Source organism: Macrotis lagotis, chromosome 3, assembly GCF_037893015.1.
Source record: "Macrotis lagotis isolate mMagLag1 chromosome 3, bilby.v1.9.chrom.fasta, whole genome shotgun sequence".
Taxonomy (NCBI): Eukaryota; Metazoa; Chordata; class Mammalia; order Peramelemorphia; family Peramelidae; genus Macrotis; species Macrotis lagotis.
In genome coordinates, this window is record NC_133660.1 from 8475208 (window position 1) to 8498159 (window position 22952).

At 41.2% G+C, this 22952-nt stretch overlaps 2 protein-coding genes across 3 annotated transcripts in view; one reads left to right on the forward strand and one right to left on the reverse strand.

Annotated features, from left to right (window-relative positions):
* EIF4E (eukaryotic translation initiation factor 4E) overlaps window positions 1–7046 on the reverse strand; it is a 41317-nt gene extending 34271 nt beyond the window's left edge. Inside the window, exons 1-2 of one of the 2 annotated variants that reach the window (XM_074228081.1) lie at window positions 6797–7046; window positions 6330–6376 (exon numbers count right to left, since the gene is read on the reverse strand). In XM_074228081.1, coding sequence (XP_074084182.1) covers window positions 6330–6347 — 18 coding nt within the window. In that variant the 5' untranslated portion in view covers window positions 6348–6376; window positions 6797–7046. Of the gene's footprint in view, window positions 1–6329 lie in introns of both variants that reach the window. The other variant, XM_074228080.1, reaches the window with a different exon arrangement.
* Window positions 7047–13073: 6027 nt separating this feature from the next.
* LOC141517246 (malignant T-cell-amplified sequence 1-like) lies at window positions 13074–17574 on the forward strand. Its single transcript, XM_074228082.1, has 3 exons — window positions 13074–13699; window positions 14498–14575; window positions 14673–17574. Exons 1-2 carry the CDS (start codon window positions 13158–13160, stop codon window positions 14514–14516), a joined length of 561 nt encoding a protein of 186 aa, XP_074084183.1. The 5' UTR covers window positions 13074–13157; the 3' UTR covers window positions 14517–14575; window positions 14673–17574.
* Window positions 17575–22952: the final 5378 nt, after the last annotated feature.

A 22952-nucleotide genomic window follows, 5' to 3' on the forward strand; every position in this document is an offset into this window, starting at 1 on the left:
TATTTGGATTAAAATTCAATGACTAGGTTAGTATTTTCCCCCAAAACACAGTATGTTCAATCATCAAAATGATGATTTATTCTTCAGATTACCTCTCAAGAATGGACCTAGGTAATAGAACTTCAAAGACAACCCTCATAAAATAGGAACCCCAATATTCTTCCTCCAGGAAAGTAAAATATCTCTAATTAACAGTCTTCTGGTAACATGAATATATACTTTGCATGAGGGATAACTTTCTACTTCCACATATCATAAATCTTGCTTGATCTAAACAATTCCATCCATCTCACAACAAAATTTTAGCCTTGCAAAAAGTAAAAAAATAAGAATTTTATTCATTACCAAGTGATGGCATATATATGTGTATGTGTGTGTATGTATGTGTGTATATATATGTGCATACATATACATATATATGCATATATATATATATATATAGAGAGAGAGAGAGAGAGAAGTATCTAAAAGACAGTTTTTGTAGCAGCAATGATCCAATCAGAATATCATCAAGATCCTTTTTACTTACTGTCTGGGGAGAACAAGAGGAGATACTAGAGAAACCATTCAACAGCCTAAGACTAAGGCTGAAGGAATACTAAAAAATAAAAGTGTTAATTTGTAAGACAATACTGGCTTATACATTTCTAAATTGTTGATTAAATAAACTGATATAGTATATAGTGGGATTAGAGTTCAAACTTCAAAAACTGAATGCTAGAATTACAAAAACAGGCAATTCTGCAAATAAAAATACACAACAAATCAGAGAAGTAAATATTCTTCTTGTAGTATTTGGAATCTACCACTAAATGTAAGCATTTGTTATTTAGTGACACACAAATCATTTAAATACAGTAACAACTAAAACCCCATTTCAGTTCTAATGCTAGTGCAAAGAGATTTCCTAATGTCTTTTGACTGTTTCAAAGACTGAAGTGTTCTTTTATGTATAAATCCTTTTCCAACTAATCTGAAGTACTATTCTTGGTATTAAAGCACCGACAAAAATGTACATAATCAAACTTTAATTTTAGTATCTTTTAGTTGTAATTACTACTCTTTCCTTCTGTGAACTGCCTATATAATTGTACATTATATGGAAACAAAAAATTAACAGTAAAAGTTAAAGAAATTATTTCATATTCTATTTGGATGACCACTTAAGAAAGGTTTATTATTAGAAATAGTAAGGCTTTTAAATATAGCCACCTCACTGACTGTCGCTACAACAGTTACAAGTATAGAATTTAAAACTAGAACTCCCTGAAAATATAAAGTTAACTTTGGTTTTAAAGATTTCCTATTCACTTAAAAACTTTTTATGCTTTTGCAAATCCTCCAAATAGAAGATTTGGCCAATTATCATTTTTCTATTTACCAAACACTAACTTTATTAAGAACTAATAGGCTAGCATAGCCTAGGGAAATCATTTTTTACTTCTCACATGAAATTGCAATTCTATTATGTACAATCTGCTTTTCCCTTTAAACATAACAGATCATGTAACTTTTCTTTTTTTCCCTCCTCCCAGATGGCTACCAATAGACAAACATGTATGTATGCATATATATGTGTGTATACACACACACACACACACACACACACATTCATCTTCTTTCTGAAGTCTTCTGTAGCTAATCTGAGTATGAAATTAGTCTTTAATTACAAATAAATTATCCAGTTGTACAAGCTTCATGGGGGTAAGTGCTATTTTCATCAAAAAATAATCAATACCACTGAAATCAAATAGAATGCGTAAGGAAGTAAAAATTTATTTTCCCAAAGACACCAACAAAATTTCTGATTATTAATCGAGATTTTCTCAAGTTTAAGTAGTCCCCAAATTCAGTGCTATTTTCTTGGGTTTCTTCTACATGATTAGAAAATTATATTGGGGCAGCTAGGTGGCGCAGTGGATAAAGCATTCGGCCCTGGAGTCAGGAGTACCTGGGTTCAAATCTGGTCTCAGACACTTAATAATTACCTAGCCATGTGGCCTTGGGCAAGCCACTTAACCTCATTTGCCTTGCAAAAAAACCAAAAAAATTATAAATGAATATAGGACAATAGCATAAATCCAAAAACACAAAACAGTTGAGGCTTTTAAAAAAATCACAAATCTTAATATCAAGTATCAACTTATTCAGAATAGTATCACCCTGCATTCATTCAAATTAAGAAATATTATGAGTAGAGGAAATACATGATGTATATAATAAGCATCTATTATTTCAAAAATTTATTTGCAGAATACCAGAGAGATGAGAAAAAAGTATCAGAATAATGAACTCAATATGATAAGTATTTTCAAGTGATTAGTACTCAGTAACTGGGATAAAGAAATTCTCTATCTACAATTTGAAGGTGCCTAGGCCACAGGAAGATTTAATGACTGGCTCAGGGTCACATATAGCCAGTCTATCTGACTTGAAATCAGATCTCTTCCTTATTCACATCTGCTCTATCCACTATATCTCTGTAGCCTTAAGAACATTATCTACCCCAAAGGCCTAAACTACCATTTTTTTTGTAATGGAGAAAACTAGACTTTCCAATAACTAAAGATAAAGAAAAGCTATTTATTATTGCTATTGTTTCATATAGCATTTAGCAACAAGATAAAAGACAAAGGGAATAAAGGCTAACAAGATTATCAATTATTTCTATCTAGATGGTAAGAAGTTAGAGAATGAACCTCAGTGATTCAATAAAAAATACCAGTAGTAAAACAGGATATAAAATATGCCCACAAATTCATCACACAAAATAAAAACACACCAAACAAATCCAAGAGGGCAGAGAAAAAAGAAACTGCACTAAAAATAACTACAAAATGCACAAAAAAAGGTTAACCTACCAAAAATACTCATTAATTAAAACAAGGAAAGCTTAATTGGAAAAATATTCAATGCCTCTATTATGACAATACATATTTTAAAAAGACGCTAATTCAGAGTTAATAAGCCATCAAACAAAGGATTAGAAAACCAATCAAAATAAAAAATTAAGTGTCAAAGTGACCATAAAAGAGATGATTTTGATAGTTCGTATCTATATATATGTGTGTGTGTGTGTGTGTGTACATATATATGTACACACACACACATATAAATGAAATTTGTTTTAATAAGAAAACTCTATGCAGCCAGAATAAAAAGAGAATTTGTTGTTTGGGAAAATTACAGGAAACATTCAAATCAATTCAGAAGCAATGTTAGGGGTTAAAAAGACTTCAAAACATAAGAAAATAGATCCTCCTCTCTCAAAAAGCCTATTTTCTATTGGGGAGGGAGCAGGAAAGAACAAGAAGGGGGGGGGGAGATAACACATATAAGTAAATGCAAAACAAATCAGTCAACAAACACTGAATAAGTGATTATTAGGTTGCCAGGTATTGTTCCAGACAAAAGTGTAAGAATCCCTGTCCTCCACAGTTTACATCCCCATGGGGGGGGGCGGGGGCAGGAAGGGCAAATACCAACAACTAACAACTAGGTGATCAGAAAGGCTGTGTCTCAAGCTAAGACTTGAAGTGACCAAAAAGAAGGGAATTCTTTCCAGGAACATAAGACAGTCAATGCAAAGAATTAGAAACGTTGTATATGATGTATAATAAAGCCCATATAAAGTAAATAAAGTGCTATTTTTACCTCAAATAATTCACCTAGAAAATATTCTCTTTCCACAAAGGAAAACTGAAAAAAAGTGTTAACACATTTTATGTTCCAGGGGTAGATGTCAGAAGGTGAACCATAAAGAATGTATTTTACATATGCACAAATGCAAACTTAAGATTTAGTAATGACAAATTTCTTTAAGATTGTTAGACAAAAGTTGTTTTCCTTTAAAACATTTATATTGAAGTCTGATTGCCTCTGATGCTTTCAAATTACAATTTTGTATATAGATTTTAAAAATGGAGGTTGGGACTTAGGGAGCATTGTTACTACTAAACAAAATTGAGTCTGTGTAAAATGTCTAAAACTGTAATCAGAGGTGAACGTATTTTTTGTAAAACTTTTTAACAATTATTTACCCAGTAGTCTATCCAAAGGAAGTTGACAGTTTAAATTTAAGTTTAAAGCACAGGAATGAGAAGAAAGCAACTTATATTTTAATTAAACACGACTGGATTTTTAGATGAACTTTAAATTGTTCTCAAACATCAACATGTTTGAGAACATATTTTTCAAATAACAATATGTTTATTTCAGACACTTTCAAACAAAATGATATTTTGTAAACTCTTAAAAAATATATACTTTTGATATCTGTATTTTCTAAGATCAAATGTCACAAAAGCAATTATTAAGTCAAATGATTTGTTATTTGGTATAATCCAGACACATAGAAGCTTTCTAAATGCCTACTTAAAAAGAGGACAGATAGAAGTCATGATGGTAAAATGCTCACTTTGTGAGACTCCCAAGCCACCTATCAACATGCTGGCTTTTCAAATTATAGGCTGCAGATCTGACAGAATGCAATACAGAACTATTTAATTTGCTCATAAAATCTTATTAATAAATTTCTCAAAGCTTGATGTTTTACAATAAAAATTCGCTAAAATTAAGTAATCCAAAAAGTCTAAAATTTAAAAGTAATTTAACCACCATTTCTCTTCAGAGTCAACAAGTTTCCTTACGTGTAAATAAAAGAGAAAAATCTTTTATCTAAAAGGGTTTGGAATGGCTCTTGAGAGAATACTCACTCAAAAGGTGCAATTCTTCATGGTTTCATAAACTTTCACTAACATCTAACTGAAATTTAACATTTCCTTCAATTGTAAAAAAAACACTTCTGAAAAAGGGTCGATGTCAATGATGATCATGACCAAAAAGATTAAAAAAACACAAGGTGATTTTTTTAAAAAGCTATTTAGAAACTCGGAAGTATGAAGGGACCAAATCATCCAAGTACAAATTTATACATGCTCTGAATTTACAGAGACTCAATTTGGCTTCACAATGCCCACAATACCCAATTCCAACTACATTTACTACAAATCATTTGCCAGGGTCTGCGGGAGCGCCATTCAGACAATGTATCCATGCAACAGAAGCTTCCAAGAATTTCCCTTAAAGGGATAAGGGACAGGGGCGACCTCCGGAAGTGATCCTCCAGAGCGCTAGACTCTCAATGCTCTAATAGAGGTTTTTCGACTTAGTACTGGGCTAGCTGAAAACGTGATAGAGTTTTGAACAGCACACAAACAAATCCCAAAAGATTAATAAGTCTTTGGGGAATCAGACTATTACTTTAAAAGTTATTCCTCCTACAAGCTTGGTTTTATGGGTAACCTTGGAGAGTGGATGCTCCCTACCTGGTCCAGCTTGAACTAGACATAAGATGTGGCAAATATTTTAAATAACTTTGTTATTATAAGTAAAATTAAACATTCTGCTTCTTTTTTGATGGAAGAACCTTAGAAAGTTCTAAAGCCAGAGAAGGCTAGGTGGCACAGTGAACAGAGCGCCGGCCCTGGAGTCAGGAGGACCTGGGTTCAAATCCCGCCTCAGACACTTCACAATGACCTGGCTGTGCGGCCTTAGACGAGCCACTGAGCCCCGTTGCCTCGCCCAAAAACAGAAACCTAAAGAAAAGTGCCGAAGCTCGGGAGCTGATCCCGGCTGTGTCTAAAGTGACCGTGCTGTCGCTGCAGAAGCCCGGCCGCTCCTCGGCCGCGGCGCCGGCGCCGGCGTAAGCGCGCGCGGAGACAAAGCGCGGCGCGGCCCGGCCCGGGGCCCGGGCACCCGGAGAAGACGCGGGCCGGCCCCGCCGGGCTCCCTGTCCGCACTAGCGGCCCCGGCCGCGCCGGGCAGGCTCCGGGGGTCCGAGCCCCCCGCCCCCCCTCCCGCGGGGCATGCGCGCTGCGCCGCCGGGCCCGGAGGAATGAATGGAGGCCGCGCCGGCCGGCCCGGCCCGCTCCCCGCCGCCCCCTCCGGGCCGGGCCCCGGCCGCGCGCCGCCGCCCCGGCTCGCTCCCCGCGCGCGTGCCGCCGCCCGCTCCGCCAACCCCCGGCCCCCCGGCCCCCCCCCGGCCCCCCCCCCCGCCCCCGCCCATCCGGGCCCCTCGCGCCGCCGCCGCCCCTCCCCCACGGCCCGGCCGCCGGCCCCACGAGAATGTGCGCTACACGCCGCCGCCGCCTCCCCGGCGCCCCCGGCCGCCCCGCCGCCAGGGGGGGCAGCGCCCGCCGGAGGGGGAGGGGGCGGCGGGCGCTGCGTGCGCGCCGGGAGCGCCGGCCCGCGGAGTGTCCGGGGCCCCCGGGGGGGAGCCGGGCGCGGGGCCGCGGCAGGGGGTGGGGGGGACCCCAGGCGACACTCACCGGTTCCACAGTCGCCATCTTAGATCGATCTGATCGGACAACCGCTCCTGAAGGGGGGGGAGAGTGAAAAAAATGAAATTCAAACCGGATTGGCCGGCCGCCCCCCACGTGACGAACGTGTCCGTTTGGCCCGGGCAGCGCCTGCGCGAGGTGGCGGGGGCGTGGGTCGCCGAGGGCTTCTGGGAAGTGGAGTCTTTTTTTTTTTTTTCCTCCTCTCCCTCCTCTCCCCTTCACCGAGGAAGGCGGGCTGGGAAGAGAAGGGCTGGTCACGTGGCTACGGAGACGGCGCGGCGCGGCGCGGCGCGCGCGGCGGGGGGGGGACGCTGAGGCAGGGGCGGGGCTGGGACGGCTGCGAGAGCGAGGCCGCTGCGGGCGGGTGCCCCCGCGCTAGAGCTGCCCGGGCGCCGCCGGCCCCCGGCGCCCCCGGCTTCCCATCGTGCCCGCGGGCTCAGCTGCCAGCAAGAAACCTGATGGGCTGGGCGCCTGCGCAGCTCGTCGCGGCCTCCGTCATTCTCTCTAGGTCCTGGCCGGGGGGACGAGGCGCGGGCGGCGGGGCGCGGGCGGGCGGCTAGCGCCGGCCTGCCCCGGCCATGGCCGCGCGGGGCGGGCGGGCGGGCTCTGTGTGCGGGCGGCGGGTGCGCGCGGCGCGGCGCGGCGCTCAGGCGCCTGAGGCCAGTCCCCCCCCCCGAGCAGCAGCCGGCGGCCCGGGTCCCCCAGGCCGCACTGACGGCCCGGCCCGCGGGGCCTGGCTAACAATGGCGCCGCCGCGCCGCCGCCCGCGGCCGCCGCCGCCTGACCTCACAAGGGCGCGCGGCGCCGCCGCTGCCCCGGGCGCCCCGGGCCTGCCCCTGCCCCGGGCGCCCCGGGCCTGCCCCTGCCCCGGGCCGCGCCTCGGGGCCCGCGGCTCGCTTCTTCCTGATGGGAACCACTGCTTTCTCGCCAAAATCCGTGGAGCTGCTTCCGTAGTATCGGACACTTTGGGGTAAAAACCAGAGGAAGAGGCTAGAGCAGAAATGGAAACTCCCCCCCCCCCACGAAACTTAGTTTTTCATCCAATAAAGCTTTTTACAAGGACTTCCCTTTGTTAATCGTTTCTTTTCACCAGTCCAAATCCTGTTCATCCTGAGGGAAAAAAAGAACGCTTGACAAAACGATCAATGGTTAATCACGCCAGCATTTTATTGGGGGGTGTGTGTGTATATAATTTAATATGTGCGTGTATAAATATATGTATATGTAAAATGTAGGTATATACCAAGTTCTTTACACCTGGATTTGTTTGCACTGTTTTCTTGAGTGTATTTTTAGTCTCATACGTTTAAAATCACTTCAGTGGATGGTAGTTTGTCAAAAATACAGTTAATGCCTATTTCTGCCTTATTCCTTAGCACCTCTGTCTGAGTAAATAGTGAAGACCTGGATTTATCAATTCTCTTTTGGTACCTTCAGACAAAAACAAGGCTAGGCATTCTGAACTGCCTTGACTGAATACTTAAGTTTCATTTTCTTTCTGCTACTTAGCTATTCCCTAAAAGTAAAGATATTGCTTATTCACCAAGTAATTTCCAAAGAATTTCTAACCCTATCTAACTAGATCTTTCACTCTGACAGGTCAAAGTCCTCATATAATTGTGAACAATTTAAAAAACATAATAGTAGGCCAATTAGAATATTGCAGCTGAAAGGAATCTAAGATAAACATTTCCTCATTTATTTCAAACATTTAAATTCATCTACAAGAGGAAGGAGTTATCCCAGTCATCAAGGCATTATAAAAAAAAAAAAAAACAGGTCATGCCAGACTAACTTCATTTCCATTTTTTGTCAGAGTTATTAAGCTGTTAAAATAGGGCTCTAGTTTACTCAGGTTTTAGCGAAGAATTTGGCATGCTGGTTTTGTGGAAAAGATGAAGTGGTATAATCCACATGACAGGATAGGGAAGATTTCTGATTGATGGCTGATCTCAGAGTCAGCATGAATGGCTTTACATCATCTTAGGAAATCTTCAATGGGGATTTTATCCACTTTTTGGACTAAGACAAGGTTGGTAAGTTTGTAAAATTTTGTGGCTCACACAAAGGTGGGAGGAATAGCTCACTTACTGGATGTCATTCAGAATTCCACAAGACCTTTTATGGGACTAGAACACTAGGTTCAATAGTAATAAATGTAGTTCTAAACATTTTGAAAACGCCTAAAAAAATACAAGATATGGGGAAGTATCAGCATTTTCAAGTGAAAAACAACCATGAAATTGAAATAGGGTTATTAAAGGAGTCAACACTGACATATAGCGGCCAAGAAACCAAATCATTTTGTCCCACTACTCTGCCCCCTTTAGACAATCAGTTGTGATTTTAAGTTCTAGACATGACATTTTTTTAAGGATGACATCAGGAATCATACATAAAACAGCTGAGAGAGACCCTGGAGATGAAGAGGAAACAGGACTAGAAAGGATAAGGGACTTGCTCAATCACACAGGAAGCAGGAAGCAGCCAAGTTGAGAGTGGCACTCAGGACCTTTGACTACAAATGCAGGCATTACCCCCTTTAGCATTCTGCCTTCATTAATAAACCATTAAGGATCCTGAAAAAGGACAAGGTAGTGAAAAGAGGTAGGGATGATACCTGAAGAGAAGACCAGTTAAGAGCATGACAACTATGAGTTATGTGGGAGGATTAGATTTATTCTGAGAACTAGGAGCCACACATGGACATTGAGAAAAGGTCGATATTGAGTTTTGGTACAGAAAAACTTGTGACCAACAACTACTACAGCTAGCCAAAAATGGTAATGCATTGGAAGACAAACACTTGTCCCCCCATTTCCCCCACTTTCCCTGAGGTCTTCAAACAAAAAGTGAATGGCCCTAATCAGGTTATGTTTCAGAGGGAATTTTTTTTTTCAGCTTTGGTTTGAGCGGGGATGGCTGATTGATGTCCCTTCCAGTTCTGAAATTCTGTGGTGCTTACTAAGCAACATTGCTAAATAATGACAAAAAACAATGTTAAATTTATTTGAAGATCTTAGATCCATCTGGAGAGAGACCATTTAAGAGTTATAGGGAGGGTGGCTATTTGGCGCAGTGCATAGACCACCAGCCCTGGAGTCAGGAGTACTTAAGTTCAAATCCAGCCTCAGACAATGATTACCTAGCTGTGTGGCCTTGGGCAAGCCACTTAACCCCATTGCCTTGTAAAAACTTTAAAAAAAAGTTATAGGGAGACATGGCTCTCTAGTCCAACACACACCAAAGAAAATCAACGTTAAGTAAACAAAAGATAACAGTGGGAGAGATTGCTTAGCAACTAACAGTCTCAGAAAAGAAATCAGGAGGAATGACATTGTAGACCTAAAGAACTGAAAGGTATGAGAACAGACCTAGAATGTCAGGTTTGGGATAAGAGGCAAAAAACAAAAACAGTCCTGAGGAGCAACAATACTGAAGATCCTAAAGCAAGAAAGAAATAGACTTGAGCTTGAGGAAAATTACTTTTGCCAGCTTTGGGGCAAATTACTGGAAAGGAGGGATATGAGGCATTAGAAGACAAAAAAGGAGCCTGTTTTAATAATAATACTCTAGGCAGGAGTTGATGAAGCCCTGGATGAGATCCATGGACTAGCAAGTGAAGAGATGGGATGGATTCAAGGGACCTTACAGAGGGTCAGAAGAGTCAGGGATAATATGATAAACCTGGGTGACTACAAATATTATGGTAACCTCAACAGAAATAGGGAAGTTTGGAGAAAAAAATTAAAAAGAAAAATGTGAAAATTTGATAGTTACGTACCCCAAATTTTTGATAGTTATGTACCAAACATAATGAACTTTCTTTCTGAGATAGGTTTAAGAGACTCTAACCTAATTAAAAATAATCTTGCAACACAGGAAATAAAATTTGTATATGAACATTTGTCTTTAGTCATGATTACACTATATTATATTCAGTGAGTCACAGAATTTAATATTGGAAGGAATGTTGTGAAAACACCAAAGGAATCCCCATGAAAATATCCAGGAGTCACATAGCCTTTACTGGAAAACCCAGTGATAGGGGGGCCCCATTACCTCCAGAAGCAACCGATCCTACCTCTGGACATTTAATTGTCAGGAAATCTTTCCTAATATCAAATCTATATTGACTTACCTATTTCTACCCATTGCTTCTGATTTGATACTCCAAAACCAAAAAACAAATCTGAAACCTCTACCACATGACAGACTTTCAAATACTTGAATACCTATCATGTGCCCCCTGAGTCTTCCAAGACAAATAGTCTCATTTCCTTCATTAATCCTCATGATAAAAACACAGGCCTTTCACTATCCTGGTGTCCTCATTTTGACATTCTTCAAAACTGAGTAAAATGTGTCTGAGTAAATATCACATCTTAATTCCTTGAAGCCATGCTTTTCTTTGGCTGCCATATCATATTATAGGCATTAAGCTTGCAGCCCAAATTTGAAGAGAATATCACCTATGGCTTTATTCTAGTCATCAATTTAAAAAAAATTATTCAACAGAACAGGGCCAAGCTGTCCCTGGAGGTACTCCACTTAATACCTTTGCCATAGTTCCTCTTCCTATCCATCTAGTCAGTTGTGAGTTCATCTAATTATAGTCTGATTTGGATTTCTCATCTTGTCCATGAGAATAATGTTAGAGGCTTGTCAAAAGTTTTGCTATTAAAAAAATTTTGCTAAAAATCTAAGTGAGGTATATACTAAAAATGTAACAACACTTCCCTCATCTAGTAAGGAAATAGGGTTAGTCTGGTTTTGGGGTGGGGCAGGGCAATAGGGTTAAGTGACCAAGGTCACACAGCTGGGTAATTATTAAGTGTCTGAGTCCAAATTTGAACTCAGGTCCTGGACTCCAGGGCCAGTGATCTAATGGGCCACCTCACTGCCCTCAAAATCTGTTCTTGATGAAGTCATTTTGACTCTTGCAATAAATCACTCATTCTAAAAATTTCCCAGGAAATCTGATGTGAAGCTGACCAACTAATAGTTTACATACCTCTTTTTGAAAATGGGGACACTTAACCTTCGTTTTGTGATATTTCCTACTTTCTGTTCCTTCATATAGCTGGCAGCGACTGCTCAACAATCATATCTGCCTGATCTTTCTGAACCTCTGGGTATGGTTTATCTGGGTCAGGTATTTTGTATTAATGAGCAGCTAGAGATGTTCTTCCTCTTTATCTTGTGTATCAACTTCCTATAAGTCATTTGTTTTTTTTATTTTCAGGGCAAAAGCCATTCTCCTTAGCAAAGAAAACAAACAAAATAGGAATAGACTAAATCCTAGCTAAAAATGGAACCGTTTGGAATACTTAACTATACTTGGCATTTTGGACCAGTGAACCTTCAAGAAATACCTATTGTCTTTTCATCCAAGACAAGTCATGTTTGTAGAGGGGTCAGAAAAAGGGACTCATTTATTGTGATCCATCATTCACACAATGATAATTCACTATATTGATTCTTAGGGGAGTTTTTTGCAAGGCAATGGGGTTCAGTGGCTTGTCCGAGGCCACATAGCTAGGTAATTATGAAGTGTCTGAGATCGGATTTGAACCCAGGTCCTCCTGACTCCAGGGCTGGTGCTCTATCCACTGCGCCACCTAGCTGCCCCAACTATATTGATTCTATTGGGTTTTGGAAAGATAAGTTGTGGACGCAGATCATCTAGTTTAAATGCTGTTTTATGTTTTTTTAAGTCATATCTCCCATTTGCACATAAGCACTGTATGTACTATTTTGCACAGCTGACTATTTGGCAGTTATAGTGATCTGTGTTGGCATTCTCTTGTTAAAAAAATCATACACAGAAGACTAAAAACAAAATTGTGTTATTGCTTCAATCCGCCACATGCAAAAGATCTCGATTTTTTTAGTCCCGATGGGTTTTGAAAAATCAACTTTTTACTTGTCCTTTGCTTCCCTCAGCAATCCTAGCTCAATAGGAGCTTTAGAATTCCTAATACTTTTCCCCACACGGTCTTACACCAGTCCTTGTTTTCCTGTTTTATGAGTTCCTTACTTAAGTATTAACTCGGGTGATTTTCCTGGACATCCGCCTGTCTTTTAAGACATTCCGTTTTTTCTTTTTCATTAGAATATATTGCCTGTGTCTTCGTCGGAGCACTTCCCTCCACGGATGCGCCCTTCGGGATTCTGCTCCCCCAACGGGTCCGGATTTCCTCTCCTCCATCTTCGGGGCAGGGGCGGCCGCGGTCCCTGCTGGAGGCCTCGGGGGTGGCCGCGGCCGCCTGCTTGGTCGGTCTCCTGGGGCCGCTGCCAAGGAGCAGGGAATCTAAAAGGCTCATAAAATAAACAACGAGGCCCTTCCTGGCTTGGAGGCCCCGGGGCACTGGGAGGAAGCCGGGCCCCCGCGTCCAGGGAAGGCCCCAGCGCGGAGAGCCGCCGCGTGGGCGGCTTCCGGTCCTCCCCGGAAGTCGGGGCTGGCGCCGCTGAGACCGAGCCGCCGGCCCCTCGGGAGGAAAACTCGCCCGGTTGTCTCTAACGGAACCGGAAACGGCCCGCGTGATGTCTCGGGGCTCGTCCCGGTCCTCCGCCGCCAGCGAGCGGGAAAGCGGAAGTGCGCAAGCGCGGAAGTGCGACGGCGACGGCGGCGGCCGGGCGACGGCAGCCGTAAAGGACGCCCGCGCGGCGCGGCCGTAAAGCGCGTCGCTTCCCGCCGGCTGAGGAGGGAGCACCGCGGCGGCCGGAGCGGGCGGCCCGACGCGCGTACCGGCCAGTGCCGCCGCTGCCCCGCGCCGTTCCCCGCCGGGCCGCCGGCCCTCCCCGCGCGCCGCCATGTTCAAGAAGTTCGACGAGAAGGAGAACGTGTCCAACTGCATCCAGCTGAAGACGTCCGTCATCAAGGGCATCAAGGGCCAGCTGCTGGAGCAGTTCCCGGGCATCGAGCCGTGGCTGCAGCAGATCATGCCCAAGAAGGACCCGGTGAAGATCGTGCGCTGCCACGAGCACATCGAGATCCTGACGGTCAACGGCGAGCTGCTGTTCTTCCGGCAGCGCGAGGGGCCCTTCTACCCCACGCTGCGGCTGCTGCACAAGTACCCCTTCATCCTGCCGCACCAGCGCGTGGACAAGGGCGCCATCAAGTTCGTGCTGAGCGGCGCCAACATCATGTGCCCGGGCCTGACCTCGCCCGGCGCGCGCCTCTACCCGGCCGCCGCCGACACGGTGGTGGCCATCATGGCGGAGGGCAAGCGGCACGCGCTGTGCGTGGGGGTCATGAAGCTGTCGGCCGAGGCCATCGAGCGCGTCAACAAGGGCATCGGCATCGAGAACATCCACTACCTCAACGACGGGCTGTGGCACATGAAGACCTACAAGTGAGGCGCCCGGGCCCCGAGCCGCCGCGGGGGATCATGGGCCGCGGGGACCGGGCCGCCGCGGGGACCGAGCCGCCGCGGGGGACCATGGGCCGTGGGGACCGGGCCGCCGCGGGGGACCATGGGCCGCGCCCCGGGCCGCCGCGGGGGACCATGGGCCGTGGGGACTATTTATTTTCTCTTGATGCTATGTTAAAAATGGGGCCCGGGAAAGCGCTAGTTCCATAGGTTCTCTCATTCCTCCTCATTAAAGCAATTTTTCAGAATAATCTAGATTTCTGTGAAATTTTAAACTCGGTGATCTAAAATCCTTCCGGGGATACTTTGCCTCCCAACAGTGTCATTGCCACTTCAGACTGAATGTGGACTTTGGATGCCCCCGTGAAGTCAGCCCAGAGGGTGGGCTCCCATCCCCTGACAGCTTGAGGATATTCACGGAGCTTATGCTCTGATAGATACTTGTTCTAACATGAGCATCCCATCTTTCTTTGATCTTAAGATCTGGGAATCTTAGAAATCAAGTCTAGATCCTTTCTTAGCAGAAACAGACTGAGACTGATTTGCCCAGGTCCACACAGCTGGTAAGTATCTGAGATGGCATCCGGACTGGTCCATCTGACTCCCAACGATCCACTCTACCATTACTCCTACACATCGATTTTTTTCTGCCCATCTAGCTACAGCACTCCTTAAATAGATTGCAATTTTGACTTTTTTCAGAGTTTATCATGTTCCATGACTTTGCAGCCATACAGCACCAGAAGAATATTTATATTAAAGGTTCAACTTTCGTTTCAGGGAGTTTGGGTGTCCTTAAAAAAACTTTCCAGCTTTCCAGAGTCGATTTCCAAGACATAGACTGATGAACAAAGAAATGTAAGCCACTGAATGTTCAAATAATAGGCATTCTTTATCCATCTGCTCTTTCTTGTGAGCATTCTTAGGTCAAATATTTTTGATGGTTCTCTTTCAGCCTTTGTTCCAATTGCATGGGATCACTTACCAATGAGCATCTATATGAATAAGCACAGGACCTTCAAGCAATTACTAATAAATCTTTCAAGGAACCTTAGAGAATTTTGATATATTCCTAGAATGTTTAACTTACTTGAAGGAGAGCCTTTAAGGTAAAAGTTTTTAGCTTAGTATCTGAAAACACTATCTCAAAAAAAATATTTTAACTACCTTCAATATAATTGGTACTTTAAAAATTCTGAAAAAGTCCTTAGACTTTCACATTTTGTTCTATCAAAGGAAATGCTGTTTGATATTCAAACAGTGGAGGGATCTTGACTTTTATTGTCAGATGTATGAGTAAAGATGTAAAGAGTAAAGATTACAATTCCATACCAAAAAACCACTTCCCTTCTAGAACCCCCATCAAGGATGTCCTTGATGCATATGTAGATTATTTTCACAAACTTTTTATATAGATGAGAAGGTAGATATATGAATTCATAGCTAACAGTCTGTCATCATCTCTGATATCTACAATTTTTTCCCATTTGGTTGGTATTTTTCCTTCCTTCACATACCTATCAGTGTTCTCAAAATATTCTAAGAACTCTTTATGTTCATCTGATTTAGGTCATTTGCCTTTTCTTCATTGTTTATCCAACATACACTGATAGCAAAAGACCAACAACTACCTACTAGTAAATTCCCTTAGCACAATCCCATTAGCTGAATTCATTAACCTGAAAATCTTCTACTTGCTGCAGAATTGCATGGAACAGGGGCAGCTAGGTGACACAATGGATAGAGCACCAGCCCTGCAGTCCAGAGAACCCCAGTTCAAATGCAGCCTCAGACACTTAATTGCCTAACTGTGATCTTGGGAAAGTCAGTAGGAATAGACAATCCTATTGTCTTAAATAAAACTTTAAAAAGAAAAAAAGAATTACATAGTACGGAACTTTCCTCAGAATGGTACCTCCTTTGGTAGCATCTAGCTAATTTCTGTTTCTTTTGACATTGCTATAATGATATAACCTATAAGTAAATAGAACCCTTAGGACCTCTCAAGCTCTGACAAAGTGTGTTAAACCTTGAAGGCTTCTCAAAGTAATGTCTTTCCCCATTCTTATATCTCCCACCTCCTCCAAAACTAGCATTTTGATGTTAGCAAAGAACTAGAAGCAGCTGAGGGCTCATCAGTTCTGGAATATCTTTAAAAAAAGCTACAAATGTAATAGGATATGCAGTAAAAAATGATAAAATATGAGGAAATTTGGAAAAAAGGTGAGAATTAGTATAAACTGAGAAGCAAAAGAAAATTGGTGAATTTAAAAGTCACAAAAGTTAAATTCTAATGGAAAATAATGTGGAGAAGAAATATCAAAATCTATTTTCTCATTGCAGAGGAGTAGGCAGAACACAGCAAATTCTATATTACATTGTCACACTAGATTTATATATTTGATGTTTATGTAGTAAGAGGGTTTTAATTTTGGATTGAGTGGCAAAAGATAAAAAGACAAAAAAGGCATAGAAACTTGAAAAATCTCTTAACAATCCACCTACAATTAGTAAACACACTAACCAGGTGCCAGATATTATGTTAAGCTATTGGGGGGGGGGGTGGAGATTGAAAAAAATAAATCTGACTCATTGCCCTCTTCCAGAAATCTTCACTGGGACCTTTAGAATCTTGTTTGTGTTTCTCTGGGACCTCCAAACTTACAAAAAGCTTTTCAATGTCAGACTTACTAAAGGCATATAAAGGTAAGAAAAGGGATTTATATCTGAACACCCTTAGCAACACACTTAATTACCCACATTTCACTGAGGACATATATATGAGGCAATCACCAGGGGAAAGGTCTGGGTGTGTTATAAACTGAGAGTATTTTGCAGTACTAGAACTTTAGAAAACTTTCCCACCTTCGTTGTGGTTCCCCCCCCCCCTTCTTCCTGCCCATCCTTTCTTTATTGGTATTTGCTTATTGTCTCCTCAGCTAAATGAGTCCCTTGCCTTGGAATCATCCAATTTTTTTAATAACATTTTAATAGTCTTCGTTTATTTTTAATGTTATCATAAGGGTTTTTTCCCCCCAATATCTCTTCCTTTCCACTTTCAGAGAGTCATTCTATAGAAGGACTAATATATATATGGGATTAATATATTTAATATTTTTAAAATTTCCCTCCCCCACAAAGGAAAGAAAATGAGTTTATGTGTTTTAATATGCTGGAAAAAGTCTGAAAACATGTGCAACACCTGTGGACCTCTGAACTTGTGGAAGAAATGGGTTGGATGTAGCCTCATTTCTTCATTTGAATCATGCTTGATCTCTATAATTTTGTTACTCATTTTTGATTTGTGTTCTGTACCTTTTACATTTACATTGATGTAGAGTCACGTATATTGTTTTCCTGGCTCTGCTTTCCATCCTGTATCAGTTCATGTCAATTTTTCTCTATCCATCTACCACATAGATCATTTCTTACAGCACAGTAATATTCTATTACATTTACATACCACGATTTGTTTAGTCATTCCCCAGTTAATGGACATCTACCTAGTTTCCAAATCTTTGTTATCACAAGAAATATTGCTATAAATATTTTGACATACATAGGTACTTTGTCCTTATCAGTGGCTTCTTTGAGGTATAATCCAGTAATCAAATCATTGGTTCGAAGGGTCTGAACATTTTAGATGTTTTATTTTCATAATTCTAAATTGCTTTCCAAAATGGTTATACCTCATAGCTCCTCCAGCAATGTTTTGGCCAAGTCATGGGATAATTAACATAGTAGTTGAACCCAGGCCCTCTAAAATTAAATCCAGTGCTTTTCTCTCACCTTGGCTTCTTCTCTGCTTGCATCCTAAGGGTGTTGCAATCTTTTTTTTTTTAATTATTTCATTTTTTATTATGGATTTAAAAACCAACAAACTTGAATATGTCAATATATAAATAAAAACAAAAAGTGAATATGTTTTAAACTGGCAATTTCTATTTAAATTTAGGTTCCCCCCACTGTATAATTTGCATTTTTTTATGTTTTTGCAAGGCAAATGGGGTTAAGTGGCTTGCCCAAGGCCACACATCTAAGTCATTATTAAGTGTCTGAGACCAGATTTGAACTCAGATACTCTTGACTCCAGGGCCTGGTGTTCTATCCACTGCACCACCTAGCCGCCTGACATAATATTTTTGAAAAGTGTTAATACATTATTTAAAAAAGAAAACCAAATAAAACAGAAGAGGATAGACAAGCCAGAAAGTGCTAGAACAATGTTAAGTTCAAATTATTAAATTGAGTTATTTAAAAATGCAAATTAAGGTGCAGCTAGGTGACACATTGGATGGAGCACCAGCCCTGGAGTCAGGGAGTTCAAATCCAGCCTCAGATATTTAAAAATTATCTAGCTGTGTAACCCTAGGCAAGCCACTTAACCCCATTGCCTTGCAAAAAAAAAAAAAGTATGTCACTACTCTTACTAACTCTTTCCTTCCCCCTCCAAAAGAAGAAAAGCTCTTCCTGGTAACAAATAAGGACGTTGAGCCCCAAAGGTATTAAATGACTTGTCCATGATCACATAATTACCAGCAAGATTTGAAACAGGGCTAAATCCAATTCTCATTCTCCCCAGCTTTCTGCTATTCATCTATAAGCACACTAGAATCTCCCTAATCTTGTAGTAAACTTGGCTTGACCCTTCTGGATCATCTAGCACCTGTTCCAGATCTCTCCTGTCTACTTCAACAAACTTCTGGATGGAAAAATTGCCTAGCCTTGATGCCTCCACCTTGTCCCTGTTCACATTCTACTCATCTCCTCTTAACAAATGTCCATCCCACAACTCCTAAAATAATTATTTTTGAAAATATTATCAGTGGGTGGCTAGGTGGCGCAGTGGATAAAGCACTGGCCCTGGAGTCAGGAGTACCTGGGTTCAAATCCAGGCTCAGACAGACACTGCCACTGACTGCACCTGCTAGAGAAACTTTCCATGGGCCTTGGAAACACAAATTTCTCCTTAGTTTCCTCCAAACCCATGAACTGTTCTTATTATCTTACTCCCAAGTTTTTCCATGTGGGTCTTCTTAGCCACCTTCTCTTTCTTTTTTCTTTTGGTTTTTACAAGGCAGTGGAGTTAAGTGACTCACCCATGGTCACACAGCTAATTAAGTATTAAGTGTCTGAGGTTGGTTTTGAACTCAGGTCCTCTAGACTCTGGGACCAATGTTCCATCCACTGTTCCACCTTAGTTGCCCCTGCCTTCTCTTTCACTTACTTTCACTTACACATTTTCAACTACCACCTCTATGCAAATCACTTCCAGGTCTGTATCTTCCTACATATTTGTTTGCTATTGTGTCCCCCATTAGATGATCACTTCCTGGAGGTCAAGGACTGTCTCTCCTGGAACCCAGGAGGAGTTTAATAAATGTTTATTGACTTTGTGAACACTAATAGTTTATCTTCTCCCCAAACCCTAATCTCTTCTGACTTCACTTTTTCTATCAATAGCACCAACCAAAAGTCCAGTCTCCACTATTTAAAGCCTTAGGATTGTCTTTTACTCTTTCTGTCACTTCCCAAATTGTATTGCTTTCCAAGTTTGGTACATGCAACTTCCACGGTATCTTGAACATCATTCCCTTTTCTGTGTATATTGCCAGCACCTGCTTAATTTAACCTCTGAGACAGTCTTCTTTTCTTCCCTGTTTCCTGCCATTCTGTCTTTTATACACAAATCCTCACACATACCACACCTCTGCTCAAAAATCTTAGTGATTTCTTACTGCTTAGCAAAAGACAGCTTTGATGGTAAGTCAGAGCACTGAGCTTCAAATCAAGAAGACTCAGACACCTACTGTGACCCTGGGTAAGTCATTTAACTCTGTCCACCCTAATTCCTCATCTGTAAAATGAGTTAGAAAAGGAAATGGAAAACCATTCTAGTAACTTTGTCAAGAAAATCCAAAAAAGGGGGTCACAATGAATCAAACACAAATGAGCTGCAACAATAACTATTGCTTAGCAAGTGACAATTCTCTGTTCCTAGAATTTTCTACCTGTCCCTTAAAACTTTATCAAAAATGCCATATCCACAAAGAGGCCTTTCCTGATTTTTCCCATTATGATATTGCAGTATATAGCGCATTGGCCCTAAAGGCAGGAGAATCTGTGTTCAAATCCAACCCTAGATGCTTGACACTGACTGTGTGACCCTGGTCAAGTCACTTCACCCTGACTCCCTGGCATCCATTGCCATCTCTAGTCTTCCTGATCCATATCTGGCCACTGGACCCAGATGACTCTGGAGGAGAAAGTGAGGCTGGTGGCTTAGCACAGTTTGTTCCCCCACCCCCATTCAGATCTAATTCACTTGCTAGTCTTGATGTCATCTCCCTGATGTCATGGTCATCTTTGAGAATGAAGGAAAACATCATTAGAAAATAAGTTCTCTAGAAAAAAATGTTCCACTAGGCCAGCAAGGCTATAGTGATACTTGATCTTCACTTCAAAAGAGAAGTAGTTTATAGTTATTTGTGCTTTTAATATTCCTGATCAGATTGAGAGCTCCATCAGGACAGGGACCATGTTATAATAGAAATATATCTCTCTGGCACCTACCACAGTATTCTTCACACAACAGACATAATAATGTGTTTGTTGAATAAATGAATGAGCAAATGAGGGTTTATCTGAAAAGAATGTGAATTGGTGTTTTTCAGAACCCTCCAGTGTCTAGATTTATTGTACAAATTCATTAATGAATAGCAAGTAGTCCCATATTCAATATAATATTTTAATAAAATTATTATTGTTAATTAGATTAGGAGTATCACTGTGTAATTTTTATTGAAGTCCATTAAAATCTCAACAATTATCATCCTATAATAGAACTTCAAAAAACTAAAATTCATTCTGGAACTCCTATGAAATTTGTCATAATGAGATTTTAAGTATATTGCTAAGATGCATAAATAGGAATGCAGTATGTTAGAATAATATAGTCATCCATTTTTATTAGCATTGGCTTATATCCTTATTAGGCTATCACATCCAGGCTTAGGCTTTCACAATTTATAAACATTGGAAAATTTGGAAAAGATTCAGATAAGTGTCACAAAGGTTTAAAGAATTGGGATTCTTTAATTTTATTTAATTTAGATTAGATTTATTTTACTTTAAAGATTAAAGAATTGGAAAAGATGAACAATGAACAGGATAAAAGAGCAGATTGTTTAGTTGGGAGGAAAGAAAACCAAGGAATAATTTAATTTAATCTTCCAAGCAATGAGGAAATCTTTCATAGATGAAAATCCTATGTTCTTCTCTACTGGAGACATGTTAGAAAAATTATCTTAGCAGAGAAAGAATTAGCTCTGATATAAAGATGAATTTCCTGACAGAGTGGCTGAAGAATCCACTTTGTTGGCTCATTGTCAACGCTTCCCTTAAAAATAGGTTGAAGTTTTATTTGCCTAAGTGGCCTTTGCTTGGCCCTCCCTATAAGACTGGGATAAAATTGATGACTCAGAGTTATTTCCAAAGGAATGACATGATTTTAGATTCTTCAGCTCCTTGCAATCTTGTCAGAAAAATCCTTTCTGTACTGATACCCACAGAGATCAGCTCTGAATTGAGTATCCTATAATCTATACATGTCTCTCCACTGAGGAGATTACTGGAGCCAGATTTATACTAATGTCTATCTTGAGCCCAAATTGTCTGATGATTGTGTCTGGTAACTTAAGTTTAATCTGCCCTTCCAGATAAGAGTCAAAGATGTTTTGTCTCCAGACTTCTCCTGAATTTGATTGTATTTAAGCAAAACCTGTTGACTACCCTGCTATTCTGGTTATGTGATGTCATCAGTATAGGAAATTCCTGGTATGGAAGTTTTCTCCAATAATACGTATTGGCACTTAATCTAGAATCTTAGTTATTTCTATCTGAAAGGTTACACATTTGGGATTTGTAAGAAGACAGGCCTAATTGGATCAAGGTACAACATGGAAACAAAGTAAAGACTGACAGAGTGCTTTCTGTGGGGGGGGGGGAAGCAAGATTGGGGGGGATTGTAAAACTCAAATAATATCTTTAACAAAAATAAATTACAAAAAAAGAAAACAGGCCTTAAGTAAGGCAACTCTCCTGTTTTTTAAAACTTTTTTTTCCAATTATGTGTAAAGATACTTTTCAGTATCATTTTTTTGTTTAAGATTTTGAGTTTCTCTCCCCCCTACCCCATGACAGCAAACAATCTGAGATAGCTTCTACATGTACAATTCTGTTTAACATATTTCCATTTTAGTCTTGTTGTGAAAGAAGAATTAGAGCAAAAGGGAAAAATACCAAAAAGAAAAAACACAAAGCAAATTTTAAAAAAGCAAAAATAAAATACTTTGGTCTGCATTCAGAAACCATAGTTTTCTTTCTGGATGTGGATGAGATTTTCCATCTCAGATCTTTTAGAATTACCTTTTCTCATTGAACTACTAAGTCTATCATAGTTTTGGGGGTTTTTTTGGGGGGGGCGGGTTTGCAAGGCAATGGGGTTAAGTTACTTGTCTGAGGTCAAATTTGAACTCAGGTCCTCCTGACTCCAGGACCAGTCCTATCCACTGTGCCACCCCAGTGTTATGGTTCTGCTCACTACACTCAGCATCAGTTCTTGTCTTTCTAGGTTTTTCTGAAATCTGAAATTCTGCTTATAGACCACTATAGTGCTCCATCACATCCATATACCCTATCTTGTTCAGCCATTCCCCAGTAGATGGGTATCCCCTCAATTACCAATTCTTTGCCACCTCAAAAAGAGCTGCTAGGAATATTTTTGTCCATGTGGGTCTTTTCCCCTTTTTTATGATCTCTTTGGGATAGAGACCTAGTAGTGATATATTGCTGTATCAAAGGGTATGTGTGGTTTTGTAGCCTTTTGGGCACAGTTGCAAATTGTGCAAACTCTCCAGAATGGCTAAATCAATTCACAACACCAATGGTGCAACTCTCCTGTATTGTATTAGTATATATTTACTATATAATGCTCATTGGGAAACTTCCTATCATACAATTTTTTTTCTGGCTTTGAGGAAAACAACCCAACAGGCATTTGCTTATGCTATCCAAATGGAAGTGATGTATTTTTTTTTAATCACTTCAAGCAGGTGTTTTCTTCACTCTCTTCAGTCTCTTGATGATCTCATTCCTCCAAAATAAAAAGAAGCAAGTTCATTTTATGTTGTAAGTTGAACATACCTCTTCCAAGCCTGGAGGTAACTGAAGTTAA

Coding starts and splice junctions, on each gene's coding strand:
- LOC141517246 (XM_074228082.1), top strand. CDS start 13,158: ATGTTCAAGAAGTTCGACGAGAAGGAGAACGTGTCCAACTGCATCCAG.